Source organism: Saccopteryx leptura, chromosome 4 (assembly GCF_036850995.1).
Source record: "Saccopteryx leptura isolate mSacLep1 chromosome 4, mSacLep1_pri_phased_curated, whole genome shotgun sequence".
NCBI lineage: Eukaryota > Metazoa > Chordata > Mammalia > Chiroptera > Emballonuridae > Saccopteryx > Saccopteryx leptura.
The window spans coordinates 216053650-216064755 of NC_089506.1; the positions used below are offsets into that span (position 1 = coordinate 216053650).

Genomic DNA, 11106 nt, shown 5'->3' on the forward strand with positions numbered 1-11106 from the left:
TTCTCAGAACAAAATGAGTTTTCCTCCACTGTCACTGGGATCGCTTCTTAGGCCAGTCACTGGGAACAGTCACTTAATTATAACATTGCCCTTGAAACAGAAGGAAACCAGGCCAGGGCTGGAAGGTGGTACTGGCTGCAGACCAGGGAGAGGAGCCCTGTGGGGAGGAATGTGGAGGAAGAGAGAGCTCTCCCTGCTAAGCGCCTGCTCTGTGCCAGGTGCTCTATATTCGTTCAAGTAGGGATTGTTATGCCCATTTTGCAGACGTGGGAACTGAGGCCCCAGACAGTGAAGACGCTTGCTCAAGGTCAGGAAGCCAAAGCCTTCGGGGTGCCCCGCCTTCCACCCTCCTTCCCCTGTCCTCCTCCCACTCCAGCCCACCCTCTAACCCCTCTGGCTGCTTTCTATGGCAAGCCACAACCCCACCCACACCCACCCACCTCCCAGTCCCTTTCCACCCAAGGGCCTCGTTGTTGCTCCTGTGCTTGGAAGGCATGGCTCTGACTCCTTCCGTGGCCTCTTCCTCTTTAGCTCAGACATCGCCTGCCCACCCCGTGCCCCATGCCCAGCGCGCTGCCCCGCTGCCCCGCCCTGCGTCTTGCTCAGCTCTCAGAGCGCAGGGACTTCCTCTGTCTATGAAGGGGCAGCGGAGTTGGGTGGATAGGAAAGCTCTGGAACTGGACAACCTCGACCACATCTCAGTTCTGCTCCTCCTACTGTGTGACCTTCAGCCAGTGATCTCCCTCTCTGTGCACCAGCCCGCCCCCCCCAGGGATATAGGAACACCACCTACATGGGTAGCTTTGAGGTGTAGAAGGGTCCATAGCAGCCAAGCCTGTGCCTGAGTCAGCCATGACGGAGCCTCTGGCGCGGGTGGGAGCTCCAGGCAGCAGGAGGTCAGCTGTCTCCCCCGACTGCCTCCTGGGAGTGCCGCACCGCACCGCCCGTGTCTTCGGGGTCCGGTGCCCGGGGGCCGCTGACCAGCGCCATGCAGCCGTGTTCTGCTCACTGCTGCCGTTTTGTGTCTTTTCAGGCTTGACACGAAGGGCCGGGAGCAGGCGAGCATGGACTACGAGGCACCGCTGATGCCCTGTGGCTGTATCCTCCTCCTGCCCTGGTGCATGCACATCTGGGCCCTGGGGGCTGGGCCCGGAACCCCGGGAAAGGGCCCTGTAGCCGCCTGGCGGGCCTGAGGCAGGGTCTGGGCCTCTGCTGCCCAGGGTGCAGGCACAGGCGCTGCTGGGCCTGGGACAGCCCAGGAGCTCCAGATCCTGCGCCCTGGTGGGCAGGGGCTACAGGGGGCAGCACTGAGGACTCTGGCTGGGAGGGGCCGGAGAGGCTGGGACCGACCCCAGGGACCAGACTGGGGGCCACTTTGGGACCAGGCAGGGGGCAGCTAACGATGGGAGGAATGCTAGCTCAAACGTACTGGACCTGCTGTGCCCAGCCCTGTCTCTGAGCTGCCAGTCCTCCCTTTGGTGTGACTGGCCTGACCCCTCTGGGCTCTTGGTCTGTGATCTGGACACACCACAGTTCGGGACCTGCCAGAGCAGGTCAGGCCCCTTGCACCTCTCTGGGGTCCCTGGTCACAGTGGGCTGCTGGCCCTGACTCACTGTGTTAGCCAGCATCCCCATTTCACAGCTGGGGAAACTGAGGCACAGAGAGGCTAAGTAAGCCACCCAGGGCCACAGAGCTGGGAAGGGGCAGGGCCGGGGGAGTGGACACAGGTAGCCTGGCTCTCTCACCAGCCTTTTCTCCTGGAAGGACCACGTCCGGCCGTAATACCACCTGGGAGCCACTGGGCCTCTTCTCAACGGGAATGCGGGGAGCGCAGAGGGCACAGTGTGAGGGGTCCTGGTGGCTGGCGGTGCCGTGTGGCAACGGGACCTGCACCACCCAGCCCTCTTGATGCTCAAACCCCGTGTCCCCACCCCCCGCCACAGCCTGCATACTTGCAGTGCACGAGGATGGAACAGGTCTCTGTTCCTGTCGATGAACAATCAGGGAAACTGAGGCACGAGACAGTTTGAGTCCTGGTCAGTTTGTCCAGCACCATACAATGAGTGTGTGACACAGTTGTGTCCCCATCCTTCCAGCTCCCTGGGGAGCACTGTCCCCTCCTGTCCTGTCCTGTCTCCTGGGGCCTGGAGAAAGGTTTTGAATTCCTTTTTTTTAGAAAGTTAAAATTAAAGGGGTAACATTGATCAATAAGAGGGCATAGGTTTCAGGTGAACATTTTTATAGCATTCGAACTGTTAATTATATCGTGTGTCCATCACCCCAAGGGTTTGAATTTTAAAAGCATACACACACTCATGTATGTAATGCCACTTGTGTTTTGATAGGAGTCGGCCTTGGTAGAAGAAAAAATCCTTTCTTTTTGCTCTTATTCATCCATATAATCCAAAAAATTATACCCCCGTGTGATCTTTGTCATTGTTCTACTTTGTCCTCAGAAGAAAATTAAGCCTGTTTTTCCTTAATAACATTTCCCAGTCATTTTTCAGTTTCAGCTGCTGACCAGCTGGGGTGACCCCTATTACATCGGTCTGACCGGCCTGGAGCTTTACGACGAGCAGGGAGAGAAAATCCCCCTGTCGGAAAACAGTATCCTTTCTGGGCAAAGGGGCTCCCCGCAGGCCGCAGGGAGCACGCAGGCTCAGGGGAAGGGGCGAAGCCTTCACTGTAGCGAGCGGGAAATGTCCCTGTAGGAACCAGATTGGGATTAAGAATGTCCGTGGGCTCTGCTCACGGCCAGATGCTGACCTGGGGTGGGGGGCAAAGCGGCCAGCCGCAGCTCCCAGCCACACCGAACAAGGGAGCCAGACGGGTTCCACAAAACAGAGGCCTGTGGTCTAGGGGCCGGGAGAGGCTACCACCTGCAGCGACCCTCCCCACCCTGGGAGAACCACCTGCACCTGGGAGTGCTAAAGGCTCTGACAAGGCCTGCAGGAAGCAACCTGGTACACGGCCAGGCTCTCGGGTCGGATGGCAGAGCCAGAGCTGGAATCAGGCTCCCTAGCCGCGCCAGTGCCCATCAGCGGAGCAGCTGTGCCTGGGTCAGGCCCCTGCTGTCCTTCCAGGCTTGGCATGGTCCTCACGGGCCAAGGCGGAACCCAGCCAGACCCGTTCCTTTACGAAAGAAACCCTTCGCAGGGTTCGCACTTCGCCCTCCAAAGTGGCAGCAACATACTGTGTCCCCACCTCTGGCAGCTCCTGGAAACTCTTCCTCCCCTCTCTCTGCAGGGTGTCCTCCCCTTTCCTCAGCGCGGCCTCCCCTGCGCACACCCAGCCCCCTCCCCTCAGTTTCCATGCACTCCATTCTCCCCAGAGCACGTCCAGCTTGGCTGCTCGCCCGCCAGCCCCACGTCCCCCGAGCCCCACGGTCACTGTGATGGAGCCTGGCGGCCGCGAGAGTGGCCCATGGTGCCAAGGGCCCCGCTGTGAGTTACAGCAGCTTAGCGCCTCCTCAGATATCGCCGCCTTCCCCGACAGCGTGAACTCCCTGGACGGCGTGTGCGGGGATGTCCGGACCCCTGACAAGCTCATCGACCAAGTGAACGACACCAGTGACGGCAGGCACATGTGGCTGGCTCCCATCCTGCCCGGCCTGGTGGGTGTCCGGAGGCTCTCGGCCCTGGGGTGGACGGGAGCCTTTCCGTCCGGTCTCAGTGACACCACTTTCCTCCAGGCCGGGTTCATCTGGAACAAGTACACGGGGCCATCAGGAGGGCTTAGGTGCTGCTAACCCCCAGGGGGCCAGCGCCTCTGGGCCAGCAGTTCTTTATCTCTGCTGCGGGGGACAGGGTTCCTATGACAGACACTAGGGCGATAAAGGTCCGCCCAGGGCTGAAGCCAGGAGCCCAGTGCTGCAGGCCCAGGGACTTGGGCATTCCCCGGTCCCTGCGGGCACACCCTGCTTCTCTCTGTCACCCGCCCGCCCTCCTCCCAGCTCCATCCTCTCCCTCCGGTGGCACCGGGCACCTGGCCCCAGTCATGCCCCCTCTCTGTCACCAAATCTGCCTGGTCATCTCTTCCACCCAGCTGCCTCAGGTTCCCCAGTCTCAGACCCTGCAGTTGGTCCTGCTTATCCTTTTCTCCCCAGCACCCGAGGGAGAGGCCCTCGCCCTCCGGGACCTGGTTTCTGGTGGTGGGGAGGGAGGAGGGAAGCCAGGAGATGGGACAGGTGGGTCCAGCACCCCACCAGCCCCTCGGCCACAGGGCTGGAGGCCTGGGTGGTGATGTGTCGCCGAGTCTGAGGCATCCCTGTGACCGCTGGGGCATCCTCTCTTCTACTCCGTGGGGTGGGGTGGCAGGATGAGGGGGTACATTTTCCTGTCAAAGGGCTCATGGGAAGGGGCAGCATCAGCAGTCTGTGAGGGAGGTTTTCCAAAGCCCCTCCCCCCAATTGCCTTCCCCCACCGTCAAGGGTCCACCCACTTCCCTTGAGTGGAGGCCAGCCCACCATTGCAAAGGGAAGAGTACGTGTTCTATCAGCTCTTAGATCCAGGGCCACAGCGCTGCGGCCCCCAAGCCAAGTCCAGCCTGCGGCCTCTGTGAGCGTAGCCAGCTGCATTTGCCATCACCTGTCACCTGCGGCACGCTGCGGATGGCACAGGCTGAGAACCAGGACAAGACGGGGGCAGGGCAGCCCGTGGCCAGCTCGAATGCCTGTTGCTTTACTCTGTCTTGCAAGGAGCCCCCTACCATTTGAGAGTCTTTGCTGGGGAGGGAGGATGGGAGGTTGTCGGGGTTCTGCTTTACTAGCTGATTCTGCCAGAGGTCTGGACCCCCTCCCCCCCCCCCCACACACACACACACTCCGCCAGCAGAGTCGGCACCGGCACCGGGACAGAGATCGCCTAGCGGCACCTCCTGGCCCATCCGCCCGGCTGCTTGTTTATGACTGGGGGAAAGGACAGACGGGTGTTGAGGCTGGCCCTGGGCTCCTAGACTCAGGACCGAGGCCTGTCCCCTTGGCCCATGCGGCCCCACACTGTGTTTCTGGCCTGACCTGGGAAAGAGAACGCTCTGCCCAGGTCTCTGCGGGTATTTAAATGGGGGCCATGCCAGGCCCAAGAAAGCAGGCCCTCCAAGAGCCAGCTCAGCGGTTTGTTGCTAACGCAGCCACACGTGACCTGACTCAGGATGGGCCTCGAGCAGAAGAGAAGCGGCGGGAACCCCCCTGCACCGCAGCCCTGAGCAGCCCAGACCCGCCCACGTGGGCGGGTGCTGCCTCCAGCCTCCCCGGGCTGGTCCCCGCCCACACCTGACACCCCCACCCAGCCCAGACCCGCCCATGTGGGCGGGCACTGCCTCCAGCCTCTGGGGCTGGTCCCTGCCCACACCTGACACCCCCTGCACCTCAGCCCTGAGCAGCCCAGACCCGCCCACGTGGGCGGGTGCTGCCTCCAGCCTCCCCGGGCTGGTCCCCGCCCACACCTGACACCCCCACCCAGCCCAGACCCGCCCATGTGGGCGGGCACTGCCTCCAGCCTCTGGGGCTGGTCCCTGCCCACACCTGACACCCCCTGCACCTCAGCCCTGAGCAGCCCAGACCCACCCACGTGGGCAGGCGCTGCCTCCAGCCTCCCCGGGCTGGTCCCCGCCCACACCTGACACCCCCACCCAGCCCAGCCCCGCCCACGTGGGCAGGCGCTGCCTCCAGCCTCCCTGGGCTGGTCCCCGCCCATACCTGACACCCCCACCCAGCCCCGCCCACGTGGGCAGGCGCTGCCTCCAGCCTCCCCGGGCTGGTCCCCGCCCATACCTGACACCCCCACCCAGCCCAGCCCCGCCCACGTGGGCAGGCGCTGCCTCCAGCCTCCCCGGGCTGGTCCCCGCCCACACCTGACACCCCCACCCAGCCCAGCCCCGCCCACGTGGGCAGGCGCTGCCTCCAGCCTCCCCGGGCTGGTCCCCGCCCACACCTGACACCCCCACCCAGCCCAGCCCCGCCCACGTGGGCGGGCGCTGCCTCCAGCCTCCCCGGGCTGGTCCCCGCCCACACCTGACACCCCCACCCAGCCCAGACCCGCCCACGTGGGCAGGCGCTGCCTCCAGCCTCCCCGGGCTGGTCCCTGACCCACACCTGACACCCCCACCCAGCCCAGAGCCTCTGTTTACAGACATGGCTGTTTTAATGAATTCTCCCTGACAGGTGAACCGGGTCTATGTGATTTTTGATCTGCCTACCACCGTGTCAATGATCAAACTGTGGAATTATGCAAAAACACCCCATCGAGGGGTGAAGGAGTTTGGCGTAAGTACTTGTTAGCCTGGATTTTTGAGATAATTATGCTCATTGGTAATTAGGCCACCGGCAATTATCATCTGTGGCAGTTTGACTGACTTCTCTCTGTTGCAACCTTAGACGCAAATGCCTGGTCCTCCTTGCAGGGAAATTTACCACCCAGCCCTGAATTCAAAACCTCCTCAAAGTGATTTGAATCATCACCCTGAAAAAAATAGTAACCAGAAAGTGGTTTTTCTTTTATCGTTTCTTTTCAGATCGTACTGATTTAAGGAGTTCCTTGTGCGGGGGGGGGGCTCTGGGTTGGGGATAGTGGGGCCCCCAGGGGCATCCCAGCTCTGCCACGTGGGCTAAAGGTATTTGAGCCCCTTGACCTCAGCTGCCTCCTCTGCCGCACGGGGCTCGTGGCCTGTGCCTCCACGGTGGTCGTGAACATCTGAAGTCCTAACGCAGGCCGGGCTCAGAGCAGGCGAGGTGCTGTGCAGCCATGTGCTTTGCCCAGGGTCACATGTGGGGCGGAGGAGGGGACCCGTCAGCCCAGCCGCAGAGCCCCCTCTGTCTGTTCAGCTCCTGGTGGACGACTTGCTCGTGTACAATGGGATCCTGGCCATGGTGGGCCACCTGGTTGGGGGCATCCTGCCCACGTGTGAGCCCACAGTGCCCTACCACACCATCCTCTTCACCGAGGACATCTACCACCAGGAGAAACACGCGGCCCTCAGGTGCGGCCCAGCCCGCCCCCGCTGGCCCATGCCTGCCCCCACACCTGCTCCCCGCCCAGTCGCCCCCCTGCCCACACCTGCTCCCCGCCCAGCCTGCTCCCACTGGCCGCACGCCTGCCCCCACACCTGCTCCCCACCCGGCCGCCCCCTGCCCACACCTGCTCCCCGCCCAGCCTGCTCCCGCTGGCCGCAGGCCTGCCCTCTGCCCGGCTCCCCACCTGCCCCACACCTGCTCCCCGCCCAGCCTGCTCCCGCTGGCCCACGCCTACCCTCTGCCCCTGCTGGACCCCATGCCCAGTCGCCCCCCTGCCCACACCTGCTCCCCGCCCAGCCTGCTCCCGCTGGCCCCATGCCTACCCTCTGCCCCTGCCGGACCCCATGCCTGGCCCCCCACCTGCCCTAACGCAAGCAGATGGCGGGGACACACGGCCTGGCGCCTGTTGGCATCTCTTGCCTTGTCCGTCTCTGCAGCAGTCAGGTGGAGGACCAGGATGTCCAGATGATGAATGAAAACCAAATCATAGCCAACTCGAGGAGGAAGCAGAGTGCAGCAGACCCAGGTCAGCTTAGCTTCTCTGCTTAGAGCGCCCCCTCCACAGTCGGGGTGGCAGCAGCGCACAGCCTGTCACCCCCACCTGCCCTGGGAGCCCTCTCCACCCGGGAGCCCGCTGGGGGCTGAGGAAGAGCTGAGGGGCAGAGCCTGGGAGAGCATGCCACCTTCTCCCGCAGGCCCCCCCGGGGGAGCCAGGCCTGGTGGGCACAGGGGAGGGCTGCTCAGGGCAGCAGCACCTTGTTGGCGGGCGTGTCCACCCGGGGCGAGGGCTCCCCCGAGGAGGCAGTGTTGGAGCTGCAGCCTAAAGGAGGTGGCCAGGCAGAGGGACAGTGGCGGAGGCCAGGCGGGGTGGCGGAGGCCAGGCGCAGGGCATGGGGCAGCGGCTGCAGGTGGGCCAGGCCCCTCGGGCCTCGAGGGAAGTTGGCAGTCCAGGTGTCAGCGGAGGCAGCCCTCCGGGTTGGGCTCCGTGGTGCTCATCCCTCTGCTCTCCCTTGACAGCCTTGCGCCCCAAAACCTGCATAAGCGAGGAGACGGCCAGACGGTGGCGGAGCTAACTGCCGAAGGACGGAGAGCTGTCCTCAGCCAGTGTGGGCCCCACCCCGGCCCCGGGCAGCGCCGTGCCCCCCTCTGTCCTCAGTGTCGGCCAGCCCGGACCCCATAGGCTGGAAGAGGGCTGCGGACCTCAGGGGAGCCGCTGGGGAGCGGGACTCAGAGCTGGACCGCCTGGAGAGGCCGGCGTTCCTGGTGGGAGGAGGCAGTGCTGCGGCCAGGGCTGTGCCTTCACTCTGCCCACTTGCCCGGAGCCGGCGCCCAGCTGGGGCCCCTCCTCTGAGAGCAGCGAGCCAGCCGCCACCCGCAGGCTGACTTGGGCCAGACCAGGGAATGGCCTAGGGACCCTCGTGTCCAGCCCAGAGCAGCCTGAGCAGGGCACGGGGTGGCCTCCAGCACCCACATGGGAAGAGTTTGCCCGGAGGCTCCTCCACATGCCCTCTCCCCTGTCCACACCCCCGTCTCGCCTCAGGCTGGCGGAGCTGGGGCTGCCTGAGCAGGTGGGACTTGTGCCCTGACCCCGAATGTCCAGTCAGGACAGCGGCAGCCCCTGGTGCATCCCGGGCCGTGCGCTGACCCCGAATGTCCAGTCAGGACAGCGGCAGCCCCTGGTGCATCTCGGGTCGTGCGCTGACCCCGAATGTCCAGTCAGGACAGCGGCAGCCCCTGGTGCATCCCGGGCCGCTCCCAGGGCCCGTGGGAAGGACAGATCCCTTCAGAGGAACTGGTTCTGCAGGGTCTCTGTCCCCCTGTCAAGCCAGAGAAGGGATTGGCCAAGGGCCTGTGTCCTGCTGAGGAAAGGAAGGAGCTGTGGCCTCCGTCCCCTGTCCCGAGCCAGGCCCACCCTAGCGTGCCAGGCACTCATCTCTGCAGGGCTGCCAGGCCCAGATAGGACCCGCAGGCAGGCAGCTTCGGACCCCAGGGAGCCGGCAGGGCCCGTCCGATGCCCCCTGGCTGAAAGGCGGGGTGCAGGTGCCTGCATTCTCCCCTCAGGCCTCAGAGGCTGCCCTCCGCTGAACTTGCAGGGAGGCAGCCGTCCCCAGGGTCTGACGGCAGGCTTGCCTTCTTCCTTTTCCACCATGCCCGTGCCCTTAGAGGCGGGCACCGAGGCTCTGGCTGCCCGGGCCCCACTATTCTCCCTCTCCCAGCAGCTTCCCAGCAAGCTGGACACGTGCCTTGCACCCCTAGCCAAGCGAAGCCCAGCTCGCATCTATTTCCATCTACGTAACGAGCTCGGATCAGGGACCTAATTGGTTTCCCAGTGGTGGCTAATTTCTCGTTCCCGATATTAATCCGTTGTTTTGCTGGCGCCCGGCCCGGCCACCGCGATACTGTACTCGCAGTACGAAGTGCGTTCCTATGCAACGCGAGCCCCGAGAATTCTTCACGAGCTCGGCAGCTTCCCGGGCGGCTCTGCAGATGCGCTTTTCATCTGGAGCAGGGGGTCCCTGTGAAGATAAGGGGTCGGTTCTCTCCGAGAAGATCCATCATTTCCGTAGCTTCCAAGCCCCCGGCTTGGCTTCTCCGCTCACCTCCCAGATGTGGTGCCTCTGGGGCCTCTGGGCTCCCAGGAGAGCTGATGCCCGGGGGTGGGGGGTGATGGTGGTCGGGGAGTCGAGTCGGGAGCTGATCACACCAGCTCTTAGTGACCCAAACCAGTGCCCAGCCCGCCCGCCCCACCCCGAGGCCCAGGCATGGGTCAGGTTTGTCAGGAACATTGCAAACACTGTGCACACTCGCGCCTGGAACCTCAGCTGCTGTTTATAATAACTGTGCACCACGCAATTTCGGAGGAAAGAAAGGCTGTAGAGGCATTAACTCTGAAACAAATTTATATATTTTTTCTTTTGCAAAATCAATAAAAGATGTTATTAAGAATATACTTTGGCACATGGATTTGGGGCCAGAGGCAGCCCATGCTGCCTCCAGGACTGAGTCGAGTAACGGAAGGCTAGCCGAGTGACATGGGGGGGGGGGGGTCCTCTGAGCTTCGCTTCCCCCGCCCGCCCGCAGATGAGGCCATAATCCTGGCACTGTGGGAGCAGCAGAGGACGCAAGCCCATCCGTATACACCGCCTGGCACTGACACTACAGTGACCCTCCTTTTTTATTTTATTTATTTTTTGACAGAGAGAGATAGAGAGAGGGATAGATAGGGACAGGCAGGCAGGAATGAAGAGAGATGAGAAGCATCAATCATCAGTTTTTCGTTGCGACACCTTAGTTATTCATTGATTGCTTTCTCATATGTGCCTTGACCGCGGGCCTTCAGCAGACCGAGTAAACCCCTTGCTCGAGCCAGCGACCTTGGGTCCAAGCTGGTGAGCTTTTGCTCAAACCAGATGAGCCCGCGCTCAAGCTGGTGACCTCGGGGTCTCAAACCTGGGTCCATCCACATCCTAATCCGACACTCTTATCTACTGCGCCACCGCCTGGTCAGGCAGTGATCCTCTTTTAATAGACAAGGAACCAAAGCACAGACAGGTTGAGTAACTTACCCAAGACGCACAGCTTTGGAAGCTATTAGTCACTCATCCTGAGATAAGCTCGGGAGAGCTGAGGCGGTAGAGAAATCCCCCGGGCCTTTGGCTCTGGGAGTTCCCTTCAGCATGTGTGGGTCCTGGAAGCCCACACCCAGATGTCTGATTCTTGGCTTCCCAACTGGGTTCCCACTCCCCTGCTTCCTCTGGCAGCGCCTGGCATTTGGATAAAGCAAATATCCCCTCGAGTGGGAAGATGGTTCGGTTGAAGGGTGTAGGGCATCTGGACTGCAGCGTGCATGCCAGCGATTGCCTTGGCGATGGGTAGCCCACCTCCGTCACTGTACTGGGGTGAAGGGCGAGTCCCTCTATCCATCCCCCGCCCCCACGGGAGGAAGGTGGCAGGGCACTTCGGCCCCCTGCTTCCCTCTAAGTTCCTAGGAAGCCAGAGGGGGCTGGCTGTGCCCTAACTCCCTGGCGTTGCCTCCCTCACCACCCTCTGTGGTCGTATGTCTGGACCAGCCCTGGAGACTCAAGGACAGGCAGGC

General features: G+C 62.7%; 1 protein-coding gene across 3 annotated transcripts in view; it reads left to right on the plus strand.

Annotated features, from left to right (window-relative positions):
* The window catches only part of KATNIP (katanin interacting protein), a 198132-nt gene extending 188174 nt beyond the window's left edge, over positions 1 to 9958 (plus strand). For 2 of the 3 annotated variants that reach the window (XM_066383111.1, XM_066383113.1), the window contains exons 23-29: positions 1034 to 1098; positions 2498 to 2608; positions 3475 to 3614; positions 6162 to 6263; positions 6822 to 6976; positions 7448 to 7536; positions 8028 to 9958. In XM_066383111.1, coding sequence (XP_066239208.1) covers positions 1034 to 1098; positions 2498 to 2608; positions 3475 to 3614; positions 6162 to 6263; positions 6822 to 6976; positions 7448 to 7536; positions 8028 to 8083 — 718 coding nt within the window. In that variant the 3' untranslated portion in view covers positions 8084 to 9958. The remainder of the gene's footprint in view (positions 1 to 1033; positions 1099 to 2497; positions 2609 to 3474; positions 3615 to 6161; positions 6264 to 6821; positions 6977 to 7447; positions 7537 to 8027) is intronic. The other variant, XM_066383112.1, reaches the window with a different exon arrangement.
* Positions 9959 to 11106: the final 1148 nt, after the last annotated feature.